At 39.5% G+C, this 26305-nt stretch overlaps 2 protein-coding genes across 5 annotated transcripts in view; one reads left to right on the top strand and one right to left on the bottom strand.

Annotated features, from left to right (window-relative positions):
- Positions 1-10875, top strand: part of GLIPR1 (GLI pathogenesis related 1) — a 53564-nt gene extending 42689 nt beyond the window's left edge. For all 4 annotated transcript variants that reach the window (XM_065934105.1, XM_065934106.1, XM_065934108.1 and 1 more), the window contains exons 5-7: positions 7814-7899; positions 10594-10620; positions 10721-10875. In XM_065934105.1, coding sequence (XP_065790177.1) covers positions 7814-7899; positions 10594-10620; positions 10721-10875 — 268 coding nt within the window. The remainder of the gene's footprint in view (positions 1-7813; positions 7900-10593; positions 10621-10720) is intronic.
- On the bottom strand, positions 10313-24973 carry KRR1 (KRR1 small subunit processome component homolog). Its single transcript, XM_065934104.1, has 10 exons — positions 24828-24973; positions 21949-22121; positions 20276-20410; positions 19965-20090; positions 19794-19877; positions 18642-18698; positions 17336-17506; positions 14526-14603; positions 14337-14436; positions 10313-12821 (listed from the first exon to the last, which is right to left on the bottom strand). Exons 1-10 carry the CDS (start codon positions 24910-24912, stop codon positions 12682-12684), a joined length of 1149 nt encoding a protein of 382 aa, XP_065790176.1. The 5' UTR covers positions 24913-24973; the 3' UTR covers positions 10313-12681.
- Between the last annotated feature and the right edge of the window lie 1332 nt (positions 24974-26305).

The raw sequence follows: 26305 nt of genomic DNA on the forward strand, positions 1-26305 counted from the left end.
TTGGACTGTGACTTGGGAGGTCTGGTTCCAGAGTCTGTGTTCTTGTTAGTAACAGCTCACCCTATTGAAGAACTGAGACTGTTCCCTGTGTTTTCTTTTACTTATTTATTTATTTATATTGACATCTAGTTCGTTTACATTATCGTGTTAGCTTCACATGTACAGCACATTCAGTTTTGTGTATATATATTTTTTCTTTTTCAAATTTTTTTCTCTTATAGAGAGAGATATATAAATAATATTGAGTATTGTCCCATGTGCTATAAAATAGGTCTTAGTTGATTATTTTATATGTATTACTGTATGTATTATATCTATGTTGTATCTATTTTATATTTTATATGTAGTAGAGTGTATGTGTCAGTCCCAAACTCCTAATTTATCCCTCCCCCATCCCTTTCCCTTGGTGGCTATAAGTTTATTTTCTATGTCTTTGGGTCTATTCCTGTTTTGTGTAAATAAGCACCATTCTTTTTATTCCATGTGTAAGTGATGTCACATGACATTTGTGTCTGTCTGGCTTACTTTGCTTAGTGTGATAATCTCCAGGTCCAGCCCTGTTGCTGCAAATGGCATTATTTCATTCTTTTTTTTATGACTGAGTAATATTCTATAGGTTGTTTCCATGTCTTGGTTATTGTAGTAGTAATGCTATGAATATTGGGGTGCATGTGTCTTTTTGAATTAAAGAATTTTCTTGGGTTATATGCCCTGGAGTGGGATTGTAGGATCAAATGGCAACTCTACTTTTAGCTTTTCTAACAAATCTCCATACTGTTCTCCATAGTGGCTGTACCAAATTACATTCTCATCAGCAGTGTAGGAGGGCTACTTGTTCTCTGCAACCTCTCCAGCCTTTATTATTGGCAGACGTTTTATGATGGCCCTTCTGACGGGAGTGAAGTGACACTTCATTGTGGCTTTGATTTTCATTTCTCAGATGCAAATGTGTTGAACATTTGCATGTGATGTTGAGTATCTTTTCATGTGCCATTTGGTCATCTGTGTGTCTTCTTTAGAAAAAGGTTTATTTAGATCTTCTGCCCATTTGTAAATTGGGTTGTTTTTTTGGTTTTTTTGCTTGTTTTTTGATACTGATCTGTATGAGCTGTTTTTATATTTTTGAAATTAATTCCTTGTCAGATCCATCATTTGCAATTATTTTCTCCTATTCCATAGGTTGCCTTTCTGTTTATGGTTTGCTATGCAGAAGTTTCTGGGTGTCTCCTGAGGAGGTACAGGTCAGCAGTGGACTGCTGCGGGTCCAGGGGCTCTGAGTGCGGTAGACCTGGGTATGGCATAACCCTCTTGGAGGAGATCATTAACCCACCATAGAGCCGCCAGAGCTTACATAGGACTGGGAAACAGACTCCTAGAGGGCACAGACAGAACCTTGTGCACCAGGACCCAGGAGAAGGAGCAGTGATGCCACAAGAGACTGACCCAGACTTGCCTGTGAGTGTCCAGGAGTCTCTGGTGGAGGCGTGGGTCAGCGGTGGCCTGCTGCAGGGCTGGGGGCACTGAGTATAGCAGTGCCTGCATAGGACCTTTTGAAGGAGCTCACCACTATCTTCGTTATCTCCACCATAGTTTGGCCCCAGGTAAATAACAGGGAGGGAACACAGCCCCACCCTTCAACAGAAAATTGGATTAAAGATTTACTGAGTGTGCCCCCCTCCATCAGAACAAGAGCCAGTTTCCCCTTCAAGTCAGTCTCTCCCACCAGGAAGCTTCCATCAGCCTCTTATCCTCTCCATCAGAGGTCAGACAGACTGAAAACCACAATCACAGAAAACTAACCAATCTGATCACATGGACCACAGCCTTGTCTAACTCAATGACACTATGAGCCATGCTGTGTAGGGCCACCCAAGAAGAACAGGTCATGGTGGAGAGTTCTGATGAAATGTGGTCCTCCGGAGAAGGAAATGTCAAACCACTTCAGTATTCTTGCCTTGAGAACCCCATGAGCATATTAAAAAGCAGAGACATTACTTTGCCAACAAAGGTCCGTCTAGTCAAGGCTATGGTTTTTCCAGTGGTCATGTATGCATGTGAGAGTTGGACGGTGAAGAAAGCTGAGCGCTGAAAAATTGCTGCTTTTGAACTGTAGTGTTGGAGAAGACTTTTAAGAGTCCCTTGGACTGCAAGGAGATCCAACCAGTCCATCCTAAAGATCAGTCCTGGGTGTTCATTGGAAGGACTGATGCTGAAGCTGAAACTCCAATACTTTGGCCACCTCATGGGAAGAGTTTATTCATTGGACAAGACCCTGATGCTGGGAGGGATTGGGGGCAGGAGGAGAAGGGGACAACAGAGGATGAGATGGCTGGATGGCATCACCGACTTGATGGACATGAGTTTGAGTAAACTCTGGGAGTTGGTGATGAACAGGGAGGCCTGGCGTGCTGGGATTCATGGGGTTGCAAAGAGTTGGACACAACTGATCGACTGAACTGAATGTCGACCTCCTTCAAGAGGACTTATGCCACACATTGCACTTTCCAGAATTGCTGCTGCCTGAGCCCCTGTCCCTATGTCAGGCCACTGCTGACCTGACCTTCCTCAGGAGACACTCAGGCATTCACAGACAGGTCTGGTGCTCATTTCCCTGGGTCCTGGTACACACAAGGTTTTGTTTGTCCCCCGCCCCCCCCCCCAAGCATCTCTAGTGGGTATGAGATTTGATTTTAAATGTAATTGTGCCCCTCCTACTGTCTTGTTGCAGCTTTTTCTTTGCCCTTTAATGTGGTGTATATTTTTGGGTGGGTTCCAACGTTCTCCTGTTGATGATCTTTGGCAACTAGTTGTGATTTTGGTGTTCTTGCAAGAGAAAAGAAGCATATGTCCTTCTACTCCGCCCTTAGTATCATCCTGCTGAAGCAGCTTCTTTGTCTTTGGGTGTGGGATAATTTTTTTAGTGGGTTACAGGTCCTCTTGTCAATGGTTGTTGAGCTAGTTGCAGTTTTGTTGTTCTCGCAGGAGGAGAGATGAATGCACGTCCTTAATAATAAGGTATAGAGGGAGTTCTCATGGTTTAAACTCACTTTTCTTGATTTCAGAGATATAAACAATACTAAGTTGTAAAACTTTTAAGCAAATTTATATTTGGGCTTCCCTGGTGGCTAAGATGGTGAAGATTCCGCCTGCAGTGTGGGAGACCTGGGTTCGATCCCTGGGTTGGGAAGATCCCCTGGAGGAGGGCATGGCAACCCACTCCAGTATTCTTTCCTGGAGAATCCCCATGGGCAGAGGAGCCTGGTAGGATACAGTCCATGGAGTAGCAAAGAGTCAGACCCAACTGAGTAACTAACCACAGCAGATTACATAATGCTTCTATGAACACTGAGTAACATTCATTCATTCATCCAAATAAAAGCAAATATTCATTCAGTTATTCAATAAATATTTGTTTACACAGCTTCATAGGACAAGCCAGACACAGACCCTGCCCCTTTGGAGTTTATTGTCTGTGGCATTCAGACTAAAATACAGATAAAATAACTTCATGATGATACGAGCCATGCTGGAAATAGAAATAATGCTGTAATTGACACTCTGAGTAGGCAGGGCCCTTGTTTGAGATAAAATGCTCAGGGAAGGGCTTTCTGTGATGCATTTAAGCTTAGGCATGAAGAGTGAGAAGGAACCAGACATGTGAAGAATCTCAGAAACAGTTAGATACTCAGTTGTGAAAACAAAAGACCAGCTCCTGTGGAAAGGATGATAGAACAGACAGAAGACCTGGGCTCTTGGACCGTGAATCAGATGAAGCTGGGCGGAAGGAGGGAGCTCAGATCATCCAGGGCCTTGTGGGCCAGGTTAACTTTATCCACATCACAGGCTGAAGCCATCAAGGTAATTTAAGCAGAAGGTGACAAGACTTGCCTTAAATTTGTAGCTAGCTGGGCATGTCTGTGGGGAAAGGATTGGTAGGTGCGTGGAGGGGAGCCCAGGGACCAGTGAAGAGGGTCCTCGTGCCGTCTGAGCCTGTTTTTCCTTCTCTACACAAGAAGTTATAGGCCCCCCACTTCCACGTAATTCTAAAAAGTCGAGTCCCTTCCCAGTGTTTCTGACATTCCCTCAGAAAGGGCTCTGGGCACTTATTCTCCAGTCCTGCGCACTCAGCTCTGGACTCCTGCCCTCAGCTTGCATTTGCTGCCTCGGACCGCGGTGACTCCTGTCCTCCCGGTCACCTCGGGTCTCCCCGATCTGCAGCACCCAGAACACAGACTCCTCTTTGTCACCGTGGGCCCCACCTCCACGCAGACGGCTGAAGAGATGATTATGCCACCAAAGTGCAGACAACTGCTCCCATAAGCGGTACAGGACCCAGCATACTTTGGCCATCACTGCCTTGGGGACTGGTACTCATATGTAAGCTTTTCTTTATAAAGATCTGTCTTTTCTCTTCACCAGAGTCCCAGGGTCCTCAGGCAACCAGAGGAAACACTGACACTTCCTACTTCTCTATTGGGCAGAATACTTAGGTTCCCTTGTCTCTTTTTGTAAAATTTTACTTTATTGAAGTATCATTGATTTACAGCAAAGTGATTCAGTTGTTTAGCCGCAAAGTCATGTCTGACTCTTGCAAACCCATGGTCTGCAGCCTGCCACGTTCTTCTGTCTATGGGATTTTGCAGGCAAAGATACTGGAGTGGGTTGCCATTTCCTTCTTCCAGGGATCTTCCTGACCCAGGGATTGAACCTACGTCTCCCACACTGGCAGGTGGATTCTTTATTACCAAGCCACCAGGGAAGCCCAATTCAGTTATATGTATAGAATAGTTTGATTTGCTAATCCCAAACTCCTAATCTAGCCTCCCCCACCTTATCCTCAGGCAGCAGCAAGTCTGTTTTCTGTGTTTGTTTCTCCTTTATGATAATTTATGTCATATTTTAGATTTCACATCTAGGTGACAGCATATGGTATTTGTCTTTCTTACTTCACCTAGTGTAATTACTAGGTCTATCCGTGTTGCTGCAAATAGCACTATTTCCTTCTTTTTATGGTCAGTTATATTCCATATATATTCCCTCTGCTTCACACCCTCTCCAGCATTTGTAATTTGTAGACATTTTAACAATGGCCATTCTGACCAGTGTGAGGTGGTACTTCACTGTAGTTCTGATTTACATCTCTCTAATGTTAGTGATGTTGAGCATCTTTTCATGTGCCTGTTGGCCATTTGCGTGTCTTTGGATTAATGTCTGTTTAGATCTTCTATCCATTTTTTGATTGGTTTGTTACTGGGCTGTATGAGCTATTTGTATATTTTAGAAATTAATCCTTGTGGGTCACACCATTTGCAAATATTTTCTCCCAACTCATAGGTTGTCTTTTCCTTTTATTTGTAGTTTCCCTTTGCTGTGCAAAAGCTTGTAAGTTTGATTAGTTTCATTTGTTTATTTTTGCTTTTATTTCTATTGCATAGAGTCTGTAGTTCTCTTGGTCTTAATCATTGCCTTCTAGACAAAATCCAGGTCTTTGCAGAGCATTTTTTTTCCCAAGGTGAATTCTGCCATTTCACTGCAAGTCACAACTGCCTTACTTTTAGCTTGTTTTTGAAGTAGCAATTTTTTCCTCTTCTTAATAGTACGGAATGCAAAATTAAACAAAGTATGAAGTGGTATAAGTGATTTCATTAACAACATTCTAGAATTTAACTCAGAGTACTGTGCTTTTTAACAATGAAAGATATCCCAAGGACTAATGTCAATTTTGGATCTTCCATAGTTGTTATCAGAACCTCTACTATATTCCTTAGACTATTTTCCACAGTGTAGAGTAAGCATGGACCTAAATTTAATTTCTGAAACAATCTAAATTAATTTGGAGCCAAAGGATTTGAACATGTATTTTTAGTTGGAATTGAGGTGTTAGTAAAAAGTAATGTCTCTTAAGGCGGGAGTTCTTAACTTTGAAAATAAATATATAGCATTAGAGGATAGGAGTCCATGAATTTGAATTAGAAAAGAGTTACATCTTTTTCACTAACTTCTATAGGAAACAATATTTTTTATGAATTAACACTCCAGTCATATCAGCAATACTTATGATTGGACAGCACTACCTGTGACTTTACAAATGTCAGATATGTTCATATCACATTCTAGTTGTAGTTCTCTCAAAATATAGGTTGCATTCATCACTAAAATTACTGTTAATGATTAGACTCCCTGCTGTGCTATGCCAAGTTGCGTCAGTCGTGTCTGATTTCTTGGGACCCCCATGGGTTACAGCCCACCAGGCTACTCTGTCCATGGGATTCTTCAGGAACGACTACGGGAGTGGGTTGCCGCTTCCTTCTCCAGGGGATCTTCCCAGCCCAGGGATCGAACCCCCATCTCTTACGTCTCCTGCCCTGGCAGGTGGGTTCTTCACCACTAGCGCCACCTGGGGTGCCAGACTCCTTGCTGCTCTGACCTAGTACACAGAGAAGTGTGTTTGTACATCACAGGTATTTTTAACATGTTAATGTTTACTTCAATTTAATTGGCTTACTTTTTTTCCCATTTATTTTTATTAGCTGGAGGCTAATTACTCTACAGTATTGTAGTGGTTTTTGCCAAACATTGACATGAATCAGCCATTACTTTATAATCCTATGACTTTTATTTTAACTATTTTAAAACTGTTTTGAGAAAGAACCTATAGGCTCCACCAGGCTGCCAAAGGGTCCATGACACGAAAAAGTCAAGAACTGCTTCCCAAAAGCAGAGTTCCAAAAAAAGATTAGTGCAATGGCAAGTTCATTGAAATAAATGTACAGCCTCTCATCATTACTACTCCAAAGTTATTTATGGAGATGTAAATTGTTTAGATATTATTTCACTTTCTAAGCTGATCCTAGTCAGTTACTTAACAGAGTATTAAGCCTCTAGCTATGGGGATTAAAAAAATTAGTATCTTCCCCATTAGGTTATTGTGAAGATTGATTCATTCAAGAGTACTTAGAACAGTGCCTAGTACATGAGTATTCAGTAATTATTATGTTATCTGTGTCACATCTTTTATGTGAAAATAAATTGCACTTTAGGAACTCCCTCATAGCTCTTGTTATTTTCTTTTGGAAGACCCTTACCCCAGCCAAATGGCTCCTATCCAAGAAAAACCATGGAGGTTTGCTGGCCTGAGAACAAAAATGTGGGTCATGAGAGCTTTTCTAAGATGGACAGTTTTATGGATGGCAGTGATCACACAGGCCAGACATTGGATAGAGGGAACATTTCTTTAAAATCAAATCTAGGTTTCGTTGACTCTGATATCTGTACATTGTGGTTTTTGGCAACTTAATCTTTGAGCTGTAGTTTCCTTACCTGTAAAACAGAAATAAAAATAACTTTCTCCCAGAGTTGTCTCAGGAATTAACTGAGATGATTAAGACAAAGTTTCCTAAAAACAGGCACTTAGAATGAACTTTGCAAATATTAGCAGGCTTCCATTTCTGCTTCCCTCTCCACTTCTCTCATCAATCTGAATTTGTGGACTTCAATCCTAGGATTTAGCCAAAAAGAAGACAGCACTCAGTCGTGTCTGACTCTTGCGATCCCATAAACCATAGCCTGCCAGGCTCCCCTGTCCATGGGATTCTCCAGGCAAGAATACTGGAGTGGGTTGCCATTTTCTTCTCCGGGGGATCTTCCCGACCCAGGAACTGAACCCAGGTCTCCCGAGTTGCAGGCAGATGCTTTACCGACTGAGCTATTCGGGAAGTCCAGTGTTTAGCCAAGAACCATGATAAATTCCAATTGGGGGCGGGGAGTCGGGGGAGAAAAACTTCCTAATGGATAGTTTTATTCTACTTCACAGAGGCAATTACCCAACCTGGCCATATAAGAAAGGATCCACGTGCAGTGCCTGCTCCAGGAGTGACAACTGTTTGGACAATCTTTGCAGTGAGTAAAAGGAACAATCTATCAATAATACAGTGTGTTCAAAACTCATGTTAACTTTCTACAGATCAGTCCTGAATATTCATTGGAAGGCCTGATGCTGAAGCTGAAACTCCGTAAACTCCAGGAGTTGGTGATGGACAGGGAGGCCTGGCATGCTGCAGTCCATGCAGTCGCAGTCAGACATGACTGAGCAACTGAACTGAAGAATGAAAACATTTGTTTTATCCTAATAGCTCTTTTCAGGAAAGGGGGCATCAGGTAGCAATCAAAGCAATGACTTACTACTGTCCTAGGAATGAATATATGTTCAAGAGAAATTTAAAGAAGCAAATATCCTTTATAGTTAACACTAATCAGAACAACAAATGACTCTGATTATGGAAAATTATAGACCCAAGATTTGCTAATTTCAGCAAGATCAAAAATGTAACAAAGTTAACCAAAAGAATTCTGAATTGTGTTCAGGTAGAATTCTACCTGTCCAAAGCATTGAAGAGTTAAATGTTCATCTACAGAACTGTATGAAATAAAAGTTGCAGTGTGGCACTTTCTACTAGTAAGACAGCATTTAATGAGGAACAGTGTAGAAGGTCATGAAGACAACTTTCCAGGGATGCCTTACATCACTTTATTAATACACAGTTGGCCAAGAGTCCATTTACGTTTTCTATTCCAGACACATTCCTTTCCTTCTTAGTTTTCTTTTTTTCACTTTTTTGCCACGGGGTGAAGGGAAACCTCAATCAAGCTACTACAGTTGTGCAAATCCTCTAGTACTTTTGTGCTTTTATCTGTAACCAACTGAACCTCTCAGGGTTGCGGGACTGGTGTGCGGTGGTCAAAGCAGAAGGTTGGAATGGACTGAGTTTAACAGCATACATTTCTGTTTGGCCAAAGTGTTCTATTGCTTACATGTTTTCAAAGTCCCTCCTAGGTCTAAAACTATAAAATTCTTTTCAACTATTTGTTTCCTTCTTCCTGATTTGTATACATTGAATTCTCATTTTTACTCCAGCCATATAGCAACACTTGACCACCTTTCTGAGCCAGTCATTTCTCTGCAGTTCAACCATTTTTTCTCTCGTATTAGTTTCATTTAGAGAATCTGGAACAAGTGCCTGGCACACACTTGATAATTATTACCTATTATCCCCAAGTTCATCCTCCCTCTAATCTCAAATCTTGTTTGCTTTGGTATCCTGGTAGCATCTTTATGCCCAAAGTTTTAGATGATGTTTTTATGCTCAAACAATCCTCACAATGCTTCTTTAGAATCAGTGATGAGAACAGACAATTATTTTAAATTATGTTGAGTAATTTAACTGTTGCTACTGGTTAACTGTCTTTCCCACTAGACTGAATTCCAAACAGAAACTAAGTCATGCCTATCTAATTCACCTTTGTAACCGACTGGTTGTTAGTGCCTAGTCTGGCTGACAAATGACCACTAATTTGACTGCATATATTTTATTAATCATTATATTTTAAAAATCTAGGCAATTAGTAACAACAGCACCAGAACAAGAAGAAAACTTGTGGACTTTTAGCTTTTGATCTTGGAGATCTAGCTTGAAATGGTCTCTAATCTTGAGGAATAAAATTCAGAAATTTAAGACTACAGTCCAATAATAATGAAAAACCCGACTCTTAAGAAAGACAAAGGAAAACACAAGCTAACTTGCAGAGGGATAAGGGTTGGAGGATAAAGGCTTTTATCTATCAGATTCCATCTCGGACAAATTATAGCAAACACTGGAAGAAAAAAAACCTTTTGTGGTCTTCCAGATAACAGTTCCGTAAATACCAATGGAGGCCAAATTAGGATGGTTTTGCAAAATGCACTGGGAATACCAATGGCACACGAGCTGATTTGAGCTAGTGCCTGTGCATGGATAATGTTTCAATACTCAAAAGTTGGAAGTTTAACATTTTAAAAATATATATGAGAAAAAATATAACTAGCACATCACACCTTGATTTCATGGAAGTAACTGCCAAAAAAAGTTAAAGCAGCAGAAGCTTCAACGGCAATTTACCACAGACAATGCCCAGTCACAGCTATGATGACCAGAGATGCTCATGAGCAGGCAGAGGATCAGGACTCCACCACAGGAATCCAGCAGCAGCTGGCCTGGAAGCAGCGTAGAAAAGGTGTTTAACCATTTATAAAAAGTATAAGAAGACCATGGCAGATGTGGAATTTTTTCCCCAGGTCTTGGAATGTCAAGTGGAGAGGAGTAGTTATGACTTTTGATAGCCAAATGCCCTATTAATAAGCTATTAATAAGTTAGTGACAGACTAGAACAGATGAGAGGACACTCTTTACTACTGACTGATCACAGGATTCTACTTCCCAGGGAGAAACTTATTTTCAGGAAAATATTTTAACAAATTGCTCACACTGATTATTACTTTTAATTGCAATGTCTTTTTATTACATTTATTTTATCTGCTTATGTAAAATGACTTTACATTTATAGTAGTAATATATAAAAAGTTTTATATAAACAAGATGATCTAAAAATATCAAGTTATTAAAGTACAAAAAAATCTTGAGTAATTAACCTTTGAAAATCACTGCAGTAAAGCCAAAGCAACAGTCAGTGGTTTTAATTAAGAGACTTGACTCTTAAAAAGAAAACAAAAGCCTCACCAGTACCTATTAATTTTTTTTCTTTCTTCTGATTTTACAGCTAACCCACAACGAGACAAAGTGACACGTATGTATATAAACCTTAAACTGTTTTCAGATCTATGTGAGCTGTGTTACTGCATTATGGGGAACAATATTAATGAGTATATTTCATGTCTGTTTCACAGGTTACTACTCCATTGTGTTTCCAGACTGGCCGATATATCCACGTGACAGAAACACATCTCTTTTTCTCATAATTATCCCACCAATCCTAATACTGAGTGTTATAATTATCATTTGGGCCAAGGGCAAATACCCTCATTTATTTACTTTGAAATAATACAATCCAGGGAGGAAAAAAAATCCTCATTCATACATGGTGTTTTGTTTTTGTTTTAGTAACAACTGGGTGTATTTCTGATTTGCAGCAAACCCTTACTCAAAAATGGTTCATCTTCCTAGCACTACAGGATAGACTCATCTTTACTTTCCACTTTTTTTTTTAAGGCATCAAATTAGTTTATTAATTTAAGCAAAAATATTTGACCCGTCACACAAAGATATAATTCTGAAAGATTACAGCCAAGAACTGTGAGCAAATCCAGTATCCTTGGCCTCCGAAGGAGAGGATTTCTATCCAGGGCAGAGATGAGGCTGTATCACTCAGAGCTTTTGTGTAGGAGAGTTTTATTAAAGTGTAAAAGGAATAGAGAACGCTTCTGACATAGACTTCAGTAGAGTACAGAAAGCGTGCCTCCTTGCTAGTTTTTAGCAAGGTGTTATATACCTGTTAGCAAGCTGCTAATCAAAAGAAATGCCTCAAAATAGAGAGAGTTGCAGCAGGCTCCTCTCCCACAACATGCATTTTGAGATAGAATGGTACAAGGGGAGTCATCTCTGGCCATAAAGCAGTTGACATGAATCTTGAAAAAAGGCAGATTTCAAAGCAAATACATAGTTTCATTAACACAGCTTAAGAAAAACCTTTCCATAAGAAAAAAGCTTTGGTTAATTCAAGGTTTGAGAAAAAGTTAAGTTCAGGGGGAAACAGACATAGCCATGCAATGCAGAATTACAAGGAGCCTCCTTTAATCTTGTGTAGATAAAGGGGAAGAATGCTTGGCACTAGCAGTTGACTTCCTCCTTTCGCTTGGGGACCTCTGGCCTTCCTGAGTTCAGTTCAGTTCAGTTGCTCAGTAGTGGCCAACTCTTTGCAACCACATGGACTGCAGCATGCCAGCTTCTCTATCCATCACCAACTCCCGGAGTTTACTCAAACTCATGTGTATCGAGTCGGTGATGCCATCAAACCATCTCATCCTCTGTCATCCCCTTCTCCTCCTGCCTTCAATCTTTCCCCAAATCAGGGTCTTTTCTAAGGAGTCAGCTCTTCGTATCAGGTGGCCAAAGTATTGGAGTTTCAGCTTCAGTATCGTACTTTCCACTTTTTAAGAAGCAGCACTGTTTCCAAGTTGCCACAGCTGTGACTTGCAATGAGTAAGCTCTATCCCCCGTCCGCCTCAGCTTCTAAGTATGCAGAGTGAGAGAGCTAGATGTAGGTGGTCTGAGAAACCGCACCGGCCCTCATCAGTAAAAACACTCCTATATAACCTGGTGCGTGCTGTTCCAACTTTAAATATCCGGTTTTCCAGGTTCTCTTGCAGTTTGATATCTTATGATTTACTACTTCCTCAGAATCAGATTGGAATAGTAATTAAGGGAATTAATTTAAAAGGCCTTGCTTTATTGGATTATGAATTAATTTTGGAACAAAATGTAAATGAGATTACATTAGAGCACTTTCTCAAAACCAAATGCTGGGACACGATTATATTTAAAGACTAAACAACCTTAAAAATTACCGCTAAAATCATGCTGAGGCAAAACGTGCCTGGAATAGATTAGATACAATGCATATAAACACATATATACCACTCTCTAGTATAAAATTTTTCAAAAAACATATGGACAATAATTTATAAAGAACAGTTGTTTATATTAACACTGTAATAAAGCACAAACTCAGAGAAAACTATCAGGGTATTACTTCTCACGGATAAGGCAACTAATGTTGCCAACTACAGTATTTCAAAATCCTTTACAAAAGGAGAGAGCTTAATAAATTTTAGGTCAGGGTTTGTTTGTGTTACTTTCTCTTCTTTTTCTTTTCATCTGCTTCCATTTTAAGCTTAACTTCTTCAGCTGTAAGAGCTCCCAGTTTCTTATTCTTTGCTTTCTTAACCTTTTCCTTGAGGGCAGCCACATCAATTTTAGTTTCAGTAGAAGCTAAATAAATTAAAAAACAATACATGTAATTCTTTAGATTTTACCAAATAAAACAAAGATTACATAAATATGAATAATTTTAGAGTACTATTGTAATTGAAAGGTCATGTTATAAAATACAAAATACCTGCTAAAAGTAAAGTTAGAAATTTCTTCAAACTAGGAGAAAACAAAGTCCTTAAACACACTAGTAAGAATATACATGAAAATGACATTATACTTTAACTATTTGAACCAATTACTGGATTCAACTATGTTGAAATTACATTTTTGTCCTTATATAATTTGATATTATTATTTATATTCGTTTTCATATTCTGGAACTTTACAGTACTCTTTAAAAGACTTAGTTTTCCAAGTATTAGTTCAATTAATGACTAGTATTATTTCATTTAACAAGATTTTGGTAATAAAGACAGTAATCTGAGAGTATCTGGAGGTCCTAACAGAACCCAACCATGTAGTTAACACCAAAAGTTTGAACAAAAGAGAGAAAAGCAGCAGCAAAAGATTGCAACTTTTCTTATCATTTAGTGAACAGTATTCAGGACATAAAAGAACCACAGGATAAAATGTCATCGTACAAACACCCCGGCAGCTTGAGAGCAGACTTAGTCTTCACTACAATGGAACAGCTTCACTTTACTCAGTACTAAACTGAGATTAAACTCCCATTTGAACACCTTGAGAGCATATAACTGACCAGCTCGGCAGACTTAAAATTATGATGCTTATGATATTTTTAACTTTTATATAACCAATGATCTAAGAAGTAGAATGCAGTATATTTTAAGTTGTTAACACTGATATATATTAACAAAGTAGTAATGTTACATCTGGCTTAGACCAACAGGTGACTTACAACACAGCTGGTGACCTCCCTCCCCTCATTATACTACGGACCACTTTGGAGAGTTACCCTACAGAAGAGTACAAGGGTTACTAGTGGGGAAGAATATGTAAAAGAGAAGGTAGGTCAAAACAAGGCCAGGAATAAGAATGTTTTCCCTGAGTGTCTTTTTAATAACCGCTGAGTAAGAAAGCTATTCCTGCTATTCTGTTGGTGGTGTTTTAGCCCAAGGTGATGAGAAATCCATGTTAACAATACAAGCATCAGATTTTAAGTCACAGATCGTACAAGTAAAGAAAGCATAACTTTGATAAGCTCTGTAAGGGGCATACAGCAGAGCTCGGGGACCTTCCCGATGTTTCTATAGAGGACTCCCTGCTCTGGTTTCTGTCTTTCAAAACAAACGGTCCTTCCTTAGCACGGCAGCGATCAGGAAGCGGCTGCCAGCATGGGACATTCTCAAACAGGCATAAGCTGGTGCTAAACTATGCGTTATCTTAGTCACCTCTTGTCCCGAGGATCTGTGAGTAATGAAATGCTGAGAGAACTGGTGAAAGATGTGGCTATTTCTTAACATGAACTCAGAGAGTCAACAAATTCACTCTGGGTTTACTTTTCCTCTAGCAGACTTCAGCATCATAACAAGACTTAGGAAAAAGCATTACCTTCCTTAGGTTTCTTCAGGTGAACTGGTTTTTCTTTAGGTGGAATAAAAGCTTTGTTTCTCTCCTCTTGTCTCTTACTGAGAGCTTCTGCTTGTTTAGCCTACATGATTAATAAAAACTTTTCAGTTAAGTAAGAATCCAAAGTATCTATGCACTTTGCAATTAATGTTGCCAGCTAGACAGTCTTACCTTTATTGCTTCCATTTTCTGTCTCTTCTTTTGACTTGCCTTCAAAAAGTATTCACCACTAGCCAATTCTTTATCAATCTGTTGAAATATGTATTTACAATTACTTCAGAAATCATGTAGATGGGAAGTCAATTCCTAAGAAATTCACAATGACCCTGAGGTAAAGACAGTAGGGTCAAAACTCTTATGTAAGGTAGCAGCCTAAAAAGAAGGAAATGTACTTTAAGCTGACAAGAATACACATACACAAAGCATGTAGGTAGGAAAGTAGGTGGTAGGTCCATGGAGTACTCAACAGACTGCTTTAGGGGAGGTGGAAGGTCAAGGTCTCAGAAAAGTGAGGAAAGACACCTGGAAAGAGTTTGGGACATGAAGAAACATGAATGACAGGCAAGGGAGGTGGGATGCGATTTAGAAATGACTAAAGGTTCCTGAGAAGAGTGAAGAGAGCAAAGTAACACTTTATAAAAGGAACAGAAAAAAGGAGATAAAAAGCCTGTTTTTTTTTTTTTAAGTTTCATTTTGTTCATCATACAAAATGAAAAGCAAGAATTGTCAGGATGTAGCGACTAAATACTAATTAGAGCAAGTAACCACTCATTCATTAGTCAACATACAATTGATCTGAGGCAATGCTCTAAACTACTACTAACCTTTCTACAATTACTAACTTGCTTAATTCTCAAATTCTCATAGACAATTCTTTGAGATAGGTAAGATCGTCATCCCCATTTTATGTACTAAGAAACTGGGGGCATAGATGTGTTAAATTATGCTCATAATTAACAATAACCTCAGATATGTAGATGACACCACCTTTATGGCATAAAGTGAAGAGGAACTGAAGAGCCTCTTGATGAACATGAGAGAGAAGTGAAAAATCTGGCTTAAAACTCAACATTCATAAAACAAAGATCATGGCATCCAGTCCCATCACTTCATGGCACATAGATGGGGAAACAATGGAAACAGTGACAGACTTGATTTTCTTCGGCTCCAAAATCAATGCAGATGGTGATTGCAGTCATGAAATTAAAAGACGCTTACTCCTTGGAAAAAAAGCAATGACAAACCTAGACAGCATGTTAAAAAACAGAAACATCACTTTGCCAACAAAGGTCTGTCTAGTCAAAGCTATGGTTTTTCCAGTAGTCATGTATGCATGTAAGAGCTGGATCATAAATAAAGCTGAGTGCCAAAGAACTGATGCTTTTGAACTGTGGTGTTGGAGAGGACTCTTGAGAGTCCCCTGGACTGCAAGGAGATCAAACCAGTCAATCCTAAAGGAAATCAGTCCTGAATATTCATTGGAAAGACTGATGCCGAAACTGAAGCTCCAATCCTTTGGCCATCTCATTCGAAGAACTGACTCACTGGAAAAGACCCTGATGCTGGGAAAGATTGAAGGCAGGAGGAGAAGGGGACGACAGAGGATGAGATGGTTGGATGGTATCACCTACTCAAAGGACATGAGTTTGAGCAAGCTTTGGGAGTTGGTGATGGACAGGGAAGCCTGGCGTGCTGCAGTCCATGGGGTCGCAAAGAGTTGGACTCAACTGAGCGACTGAACGTAGCAAATAAGTGGCAGAGTAAGTCAAATGAGACACTGCTGACTCAAGAAGCTCACAGTCACAGGAGAGGAAGATGAGACAAGCAGTGAGCATGGGAGAGGCTGCCTGGATCACGCCAGGGCTGCAGAAGCACGCGTTAGTTCCTGAGTCACGCACTACTCCCCAACTAACACTTTCTTTCTGGCTTCACTTTATTGTCCAATGTAGAGGTCGAGATCCAACACTTACACTTTTTTTTTTTTACTATGATGATCATCATTCCTTTTTTACCTTTGACCTTTCCTCAAACCTTCCCTGAAAAACTGCAAACACAGGGCTGTGAGGAAGACGAGACAGTATAAAGAAAAAGATGGGTTAAAGAAAAAACTTCAACATACAGCCAGGGGAGGGAATAATGAAGAAAGATCCTCCAACAGACAGGTGAACAAAGAACTCAGAGAATAAGCAAAGAATGGACTGAGGCAGATGGGAAAAAAAATTGTGAGCTAAGAGCAAGTTTAAAGAGTTGTTGCCTGGTAATCTCAAATACTCGAGGGGAAAAAAGGCAACGTCATCTACTGGGAGTGGAAGGGTGGCAAAAGAATTAAGAGGACACAAAGCAGCCAGATAATACTGCTGAAGACCATCTGAGGCTGGAAATGTGACTTTTTAAGGGATATAATCCAAAGACACGCCTCTCTTCAGCTATGTTCAGTAGCCACACTATGGGAAAAGTCGTCAAGTTTTAGGACTGATGCAAGTTTTAGAGCGCTTCTGTCAGAGGGTGTGACAGAAAAGGGGAGTATGAAAGAAAACAGCAACAGGCAAGAGAGAAAAGGAAACTATGCCAGATGACAGTACACAAAATGAGAGGCATTCATATCTTTAAAAAATGGACAGATATCAGAAGTTAAGATTTCAAACCCAGAGCAAAACATACAGCACGGGTCCCAGGAACGAGGCCACGGCGGGCTAGGTCGCCGACGTTTCCAACCGTGGAGCGCGCAGCGGCTACGGGCAGAGCTACACACCACCGCCAGCCTCCTTGATGCCATTCTACGCTCACAACATGAAGCTGCTGCTCCCCATCTCCACACAGTCAGTCCAAAACAACTGCATTTACACTTACCTTCAGATTCTTACATCTCTACACACCCAAACACCCACAGAAATTCCACCTAAAATACCCTCAAAGTTTCCGACAAAACAGATTAAAATGGTTTCCCCTTCATGTAACAAAATTCAACATTTAATACTGACCTGACTTTCTGGCTGTGGTGGTGGGAATGGTGTATACTCTTTCTTAACAGTTTTCTTCTTTGGTTCCTTGCGTTTATTCACATTTTTGTGCTTGAACTGTGGCAAAAACCTTTCCCAACTTTGTGATCTTAACTCAGAGTCCTTCGCCAGCTCTCGCTTAATCATTAAGGTCTTGGGTCATGGTAATATATGAACAAAGTAAACACTTTTAATTTTAGAAGTGATATGTTTCTCAACCTAAGACATTATAAATAATGTCCCTATAAATAATAAAATTAAAAGGAACAACTCTTAGTCTTTTCAGTAGGATTAAATCAATTCTGTAAAGAAAAAGCATATAATCTCAAATATGCATAATGAACCAAGAATCAGAAAACCATTAGAAATTTAGATTAAGAAACAGAATCATTAAAATAGAGATGAAAAATAAGACTAAGTTTTTCATTAAAACCTTTGAAATTCAACTTAATTATACAGAGATAGTGCTTAATTAGTGAAGTTTCCTACAAGCAGGAAGCTTTCAGTAGCACATGAAATATGATCATCATAAGGAAAGAAAAAACTAAAGTTTCTCATGATCAATGAAACCAGTGTTTTCACATTTCCCCCAATTCCACCTGAATTTTATCGACACTGAAACATCACAGGATGCAAAGGAGGCATCAGATGCAAGACACGCTCTCTTTAATGTCCCAATGAAACTCAAATCATTTTTCACCCCAATCTAAGAATGACTTTTCAAATTCATCAAATTCAGGGACTGTTTAACAAATATCCATCATAAAACATCATATACCGTGGTTACATTTCCAATAATAATTACTGAATGTTATACATGGAGGGATGTAACATCTCTCTCAATGAGCCTATAACTTGAGTGTTAAATTTCAAAACAAGTTTTAATGCAATCTGAATTATTCCAGACTTACAGAAAATGGCAGAATTCTAAAAGACCACACTTTTAAATTAAATACAATCTGTGGGCTCATTAGCCTAAGAAAACTGAACTGGTACCCTCTACAACAAATTCCATGAAGCATATTTTATTTCTATCAGAACTGAATCACTACATTACAGAGCCCCCGTCAACAGCTTTCTTTCACACTCTCCTCCTCAGAGACCCGAGCTTTCAAAGAAGGAGCTACAGGACTGGGATAGTGTTGAGTGGGCTGAACTCCACCCAAATAGTTCTGCTTTGTCTGTTTTGTATATTAGACTTTCACAAAAGATTTATTTTCAAGAAAGGTTTCTGTAGCTAAAAACAATTTGATAACTGCTATTATACTAAAGCACAGTGAACACTCACTTTAATATTGTAAATTGGATGAATATTCTTCATAGTGTCTAGGACTACTTTTCGAACCTGAAATTTGCAAAGAAAAATGAATCAGTTATTTATAATGAAGATTTTAGTGAACTAGGTAGAAGCAGATTAATATATTGCAAAATAACCTATGAACCAGGCAGTGGCTACCAAACTGGATATAGCAGTCCCTTCAACTGTTCTGAGTGGCTTCTGGATCTTTCATAATAGTTAACCTCACTTGGATGCAATGAAGTCTCTCAATTTTACTGCTAAAAAGTGATACGCAGAATTAACACAACAGTCTGGAGCTGTGCAATTTATGGGAAAGAGAGCTGGATTTAGAGTTAGAAAATACGTGCTCAAATGCTGGGACTTCATAGGGGAAAGTCACTTAAGTTTCCTCCTGACTTCAGCTTTTGAATTCTATAATACATTTGAAATAAAACCACCTTAAGGATCTGTTGTAAGAATTAAATAATATACTTAGACTCTACAAAACTATGAAACACTCAAAACACCTAAGTTGTTATTGTGCTATGTGAAAAATGCAGATAACTTAAGAGAAAAAGGTCCAAAAGAACTATTATTAAAGGCCCTGAAAGGAAGAACTCACAGCCAGATACACACAACAAAAGCCTCAAAAGGAGTTTACAGAAACAGTATGTGCTCTATAGATTTTCTCATAACATGTGACAAACTAATATTCATGAAACATTAAATTAACATATTAAAACTCAAAGAAAATACATCTTTAGGGAAGTTTTCTGAGCCTGACCTCTACTGGCTGCATCTGCTACTGCAAAGAACAAGATCTGCTCAATTCTCCGATCATTTAAACGCATGTTTTCTAATGTTTGCTACAGGCTGAGATCTTAAAATACCCACTGAAAACCTGCAGTAGGGGAAGTAATGATGAACAGACCTTCTAATTCAGAAACGACTCTCTCTGTAATTACCAAAAGTTGGCCATGATATGTTAAGGTTCAGGAGTGGCTATTCCCTCAAATTACATGAAGAATTTACTAATGAAAATCAAACGAAGCACAATTTTTAAAAATTATGAAACAATACATTATCCAATGAACTATTATAGTATACCCATATTCTTTCATTTATTCTCTGCTAAAACTAAGTTAAGAGCATAAATCTCACCTCTTTTAAGCCACTAAAAGGTCCAATGGCTGAAACCGTGTTTCCCTGAACCATAATGTAACAGTTTGTCAAGAGTTCCAATGCCTATATAAAAAGAGCAATAAGTTGAATTTCAGTACACTGAAAAACTAACAGTAAAGGAAGATACACTTTTTCACTAATAAAAAGTACCTTCAAAGTAGATCCTTTGGGACCAATAAGCCGTTGTCTTCTTTTTACAAATCTTTCTTTATTTCTTACTAAAGAACCTATTTTAATGATGTCACATGCAACATCGTCCTGAAGAATTCGTATTGCCTTTTGGGAAAATAAAGAAAATAGCCCATCAACATTCTTTACAAGTACAAATGTTTTCCAAGCCAAGAAATTTAAGCACAAAAATGAAAATGTTTTGGGGGGAGGTGGTGGTGGCAGTGATATGTGTTGTCTCTAATGTTGATGCAAATAAAGCAAATAAAGTCTAAATTTAATTCTAAATTTACCTGTTCAAATGAAACACTCCTTGCTAACAGCTTGATTAGGTCTCTGGCCCTAATGATGATATACGGATCAAATGTCTTCTTTGTAGTACAGACAGTCATGCTGCCCTCAATCAGGTCCAGGGTTGCATTAACATGCTACAAAAAGAGTGAAAATGCATTCAATTTTAGATGAGTACAGAGCCTATCCTAGCCTAACTATTAATTTCTGTGTCATTAAGATATCTCAAAATCCTTTAACTCTCTCCTTGAAGAAGCTGGAAAGTTAATGTAAATAAGGAATACTTGATTACGTTTAGATTTCGAGGAAAATAAGAAACTCAGGTAATTGAAAACATTTATAGTTGACTTTAGGATAATTTACACTTATCGGAATAAATATTACCTCCAGTCTAAAAAAATCACATCAATCAAAATGAGGTCATATTTAAAACTTAAGGTAAAAATGTAAAGCTTATAATTTCCCTACCCTGGCTAGATGTAGCTCTAATCTAAAATCTTCTCCCTAGAGTGAAAATAGACTTTTCCTTTCAAACTCTCCCCTGGTGGCTCGGCGGTGAAGAATCTGCCCGCCAATACAGGAGATGCAAGAGATGCAGGTTTGATCTCTGGGTTGGGAAGTTCCCCCGGGAGAAGGAAATGGCACCTCACTCCAGTATTCTTGCCTGGGAAATCTCATGGACAGAAGAGCCTGGTGGGCTGCAGTCCATGGACACAACCAAGCGACTAAACAACAACATTAGCTAAATACAAAGTAAAAACAAACTGTCAGAGGGTTAAAAATAAAAGCAATAATGGGAGAATCTATGCATTAACTTTCAAAAGAACCAGACTTCAGCAAAGCAAATTAAAATGCTATTTTCTAACTTGTGAGCATGACCTCAAGAATATTTCAATACAGTGAATGATGAACAGTTAAACATCAGGTTAGGTGTCTATCAGTTTAAACACACACACAGAAACAAACTGGGTCTAAACCCAGATGTAGACAGCTGTAACACGGTCTGGTTTGCTAACCACCCTCAAGCCGAGTGGGCACAAATGACTCTGGAGCAGTCCCACAGCTGAGAAACAGACTTTCTATCACAACTTGTGTGTACACAAACACACACAGACAAACCAAAAGCTTCATAAAATGATACTTATCCTTACCACATGTGATATATTTTTTTCCTAAGGCTCACTATAGCCATTAAATTGACTTCGTGATTCACTAAGGGGTCTCAATCCAGTTTGAAAAATAAAATCAAATACACTGCTCTAAGAGCACTGCAGGAGCAACAAACAGGAAAGTCGGTCACATCCATCATCTTCCATTTACAATGAGACGTTAAACAGCGCCAGGGGCATGCCCCAGCTCACACCATACAGGCTGATGGCAACCATCGCAGCAGAGAGTGACTCTGAAACCTGGAGTTTCCGAGTGAGTTTCAGATACCCCTACAAATTGAAATCCCCTAAAAATGTAAAAGCATTTTTCCAAGTAAGCTGTTATTCACAAAACTAAGAACAAATGAACAGTAAGGATAATGCTTATCTAGTCTGTTTAAAATACCAAAAGAATCAAATGGAACAGCTATGCTAGCACCTTTACACAGAAATCCATCATCACACATTCACTTACTTAAAAGATACAAGCAATAACAATCTCAGAGAAATATATGAAACACGCATACATGTTCATTCAAGGCTTTCTGTACCAATGGCCAGCACTCTTTCAAGTATGCCTCTCTGTATTTCGGAAACAAAGTTGCAAAACTGCTCTCCTCCAGGAGTCCTCTAGGATTGTCCTCTCTGGAGAAAGCTGGCTCCTTCCAACCGTCTGGCACAGTGAGGAGTTCAGGTTCACCTACAGAGGAGGGAAAATCTACACGTCAGATTTAACTTCTTTTGAAGAGTTTTTGAACACTTGTACGCATACATGCACAAGTTTCCCAATACTTTCATGCACCTCCTTCTCCCCTGCTTTTTATACTATTCAACAGTCCAAGAACACGCCTCTGTCATTACCAACACACTGTGTTAAAATTATCTGTATGTGTGCCAGTTGCGTCATAGACAAAGTTCCTTGAGGGCAGGGACTCTGCTCCTTGGGTCCACAGTTACTGGCATACACCTGGCACATAGTGGATACTCACAAACTTCTACTGCACGACACTATTTTAGAGTTGAGGATCCAAATACTATTTTGTTTACATAACTATTTAAAATAAAGTAACATTTCAGACTCAACTGAGGAGGAGCTTAAGAGTATATATATTTGCATGTGTGTATACATAAAATTATCAAAAACTGATTCCAGTGTATACCTTGCTAATATTCACTACTATAGGGTTTTAGGTTTTCCAAAGAGCTTTCACGTGACCTCCTTCTGTATACTTTCATCAAAACTATGAAAGGAAGAACTCGTGTTATTATTTCCACTTTAGAAAAGATATTCCATTCAAAATGCTCAAGTGACTCGTGTAAGGGAATGTGAAGCTGACTCGGTCTAGGTCTCCTCTCATTAAAACAAAATGCCTCCTAAGGGCCATAAATTGTCTCCTATATCATTTATTAAAACGCCTGGTCCTGGATTTAACAACCTCTTAAATCCAACAGCTCTATTTTAACTCACTATTACACAAAGGTATGATCCATGGGCCTGCAGCATAGGCATAAATACAGAGTTTGTCAGAAATGCAATTCTTGCATCCCACCCAGACCTATTAAATGTGAACCTCTGAGCTGAAGCCCAGAAATCTGTCTTAATGGTGTCATGAGGAGCTTCTTATGCATACTAAAGTTTAAGAAGCGGCCTTTATTGTCCATTTTAGCCATCCCAGTCAGATATAATTGCTTTCTATTTCTTTTACTCACATCCACTCTGTTATTTAGGGTTCAAGTCACAAAGAATTAGTCTTCATTTACCATTTATTCCTCAATATCCTGAAAAAATAAAATCCTCAAATTCTGCAATAGTGACTACTTAAAATGGTATCTGGGCTGCCCTCCTCGCTCAGCTGGTAAAGAATATGCCTACAATCTTGATCCCTGGCGAAAGAAATGGCAACCCACTCCAGTACTCTTGCCTGGAGAATCCCATGGACAGAGGAGCCTGGCAGGCTACAGTCCGTGTGGTGGGAAGAATTAGACACGACTTAGTGACTAAATCACCACAAAAAGCTATCTGTCCAAGATCCTACTAATTTAAACAACTCATTGGATGTGAATTTAAAAAAGAAAAAGAAAAAAACCTGGCTAAGAAAATAAAAGTTTAGTTTCACAGTACAAAAACAACAAAGAACCCCCAAACATGTGTAAAGACAGATAACCTCATTAGCAATCAGGATAGTTTGAATTAAAACCACAATATGATTTTATACTTAACTAAACGACAAATTTAAAATTCAGATAAAAGCCAAGTGTTAGTGCTCCTACTACTTTTGGAAGTATAAAATGCCACAGCTTCTTTGGCAAAGATTATTATTTGCACACGCCCTACCCTACACTACAAGGATTCCAATCCCATGCAATGTACATAAACAGAGATGCTCCAGAATATGTTAACCAGGAGAAATGTATAAAGATGTTTATACCACGTTGCTTACAATAACGAACAATGGGAACAATCCAAATGTCCAGCAACATTAAAGTGACAATATACATCAGCGTGTATTCATACAAGGGAACATCAGAATGACCTGAGAGGTGCACGTAGGGGGTTTTGGAGATACGGTTGGTAATGTTCTATTCTTCTTAACGCTCTGATGAGCTGCTTTTCACCTGTTGGTTTTTATTCCTTAAGCTGTATATACACCGGCCTCTGTCATACCCTTAATTTAAACAACAAAACATTTTTACTCTCTCTCTAATGCCTATAGAATCAAAGTTTGAGGTTTTTAATACTTCCAGTAAGTCTGGCTGAGCAGGCCCCAGACTATTTCTCTGTCAACCACACTGAAGATAATGAATAAAACAAGAGTGCGAGCGCAAAGCAAGAGAGCAATTTAAAAATAACGCAGTTGAAAGAGCAGGCGCTGGGTTGGCTGATACTTCAGCAACCGGACAAATAGGAATAATAATAATAAACGTTCCAAAATTTTTTCAGTGCTGACAAATTGACTTTAAGGGCACGCCGGCTACCTCTTCTATCACTACTGCTGTCTTAGTCCTTCATTATCACTCTACCACTCGTTCACTCATATGCATAACCACCACCTTCTCCCACCTCATCCCTCATTCTGCCAACGACTTCCAAACACCTTCGCGAGTTTAAGGCCCTGAAGCGCCCTCTTCAATTTCTTAATCCTCATATTTTTACAGAACACGCATTCAGCAACACTTCTACTTTGGAGACTTTCAGCAGAAGCAATAAATTAGGAACACGTGGCCGGCAACATACAGGCCGGTCGGTCCTGCAAGTCTGGTCAACAGCCCCCCAAATCAGCAGTTACAGGTACACAAACTCACAGAACAGGCTCAAGGCGGCGTTACACGTGCCTGGCCAGCGAAAGCAAAAAAGCCCCAACTCCAAATCCACAGACTCCAGGCTTCGGTTTTTAGACAATCTCACCTCGGTTCTCCGACGTCGGCTTCGCGCCACGAAATTCCGTTTTCCCCGAAGCGGTAGTCGGCCCATTCTGCTTGGAGGACGCCATCTTCAAGCTGCTTCCGGTGCTACCGGAAGCGAACCTCCGTAAATCCTCCCGGCTGTAATCGGCGTACTCAAATTGAGTTCCACAGAACTCGGAGCTCTGCGCGGGCTCTGCGCGTGCGTACGCTAGAGCCCGCTTATTTGCATAAACTTCTGCTCGGCTCCCGCGTAGCCAAGGGAGAGCTGGAGATTGCTTTGACCTGACGCGTGTAACTACGGAGTTCCATTGCGTGTTGGGAATTAATATTTTAGCCCTGGCAGCAAGTCAAAGAAGGTTTTTATCCTTCGTTTTCTCATGGACTCAGGGTCTAACACGGAAAGCAAGACTCCAAGCTTTAGCTAGAGTGCCACTTGAATCTCATTGCTATCAGTTCTTCACTTATTCGGTAAATATTTATATGATTGTCCAATATGTGCTAGGCGTTGGGAGGTGGTACAGATATGAGAATCTATGAGCCTTGACAGCAAGGAGTAACAGTAATAGATACCATTTATTGTGAGACTATTTGTCGAAGGGTATTTTAACATTATTTCTAATCCTTGAAACAAAGACGAAGTTTAAGCAAAGCTCTTTAAGATTGAGGTTTTTGTTTTTTTTTTTCTTGACAGTATTAATAACTTTTCAAAGCCATTGTTTCCGACGGTTACTGTCTAGGGTCCTGGCATTTCTAAGCAGAGATATAGTAATTGAGCGACAGTTCTGAAGTTTTTCACCTGGCCTATTGTTCAATCTGGTAAGTCCAACTCTTTGTGACCCCGTGGACTGTAGCCCGGCCGGCTTCTCTGTGCATGGGATTTTCCAGGCAAGAATACTGGAATGGGTTACCCGTTTCCTTCTCCATGGGATCTTCGGGAACCACGGATCCAGTGGCAGGGGCTGAGGGGCGTTGGGGGGGGGGGGGGGTACTTCTGCATTAGTAGGCGGATTCTCTACTGCTGAGCGGCTAGGAAAATGACTAACTCCTATCTACCCCAACACAGTATACGTGGCTGATGTCACGGTGTCCTTACTATATATCTGTGCTGCTAGGAACCTAAAAGTTCTTACACGCGACAAAGATAGTAGTTCTTTGGTTAAATTGTCTTATTGCTATCCGTTTTTAAGTTTTTCTGCAGCACAAATAGAGAAAGCATTTGACAGGTTGGATTTCTCACATTAATGAAATGGGGAACGTTTATCGGAAGCCCGGCCTCCTGTATCTTCTATAAAAGATACTCGTTTATAAGGTACAGATATAAAATCAATTACTTGGGGACAGAAGGTCAAAAGACACATGATTATGTAAAGATTTCCGCTTTAATCCTGTGTGTCTTCTAAATGACAGGCACTGATCTTTAAACAAGTCCCTGTGTCCTTGTCTTCCAAAGTAAAACACTGGCTCACGAGTTAATGATTG

Source organism: Muntiacus reevesi, chromosome 4 (assembly GCF_963930625.1).
Source record: "Muntiacus reevesi chromosome 4, mMunRee1.1, whole genome shotgun sequence".
Lineage (NCBI taxonomy): Eukaryota > Metazoa > Chordata > Mammalia > Artiodactyla > Cervidae > Muntiacus > Muntiacus reevesi.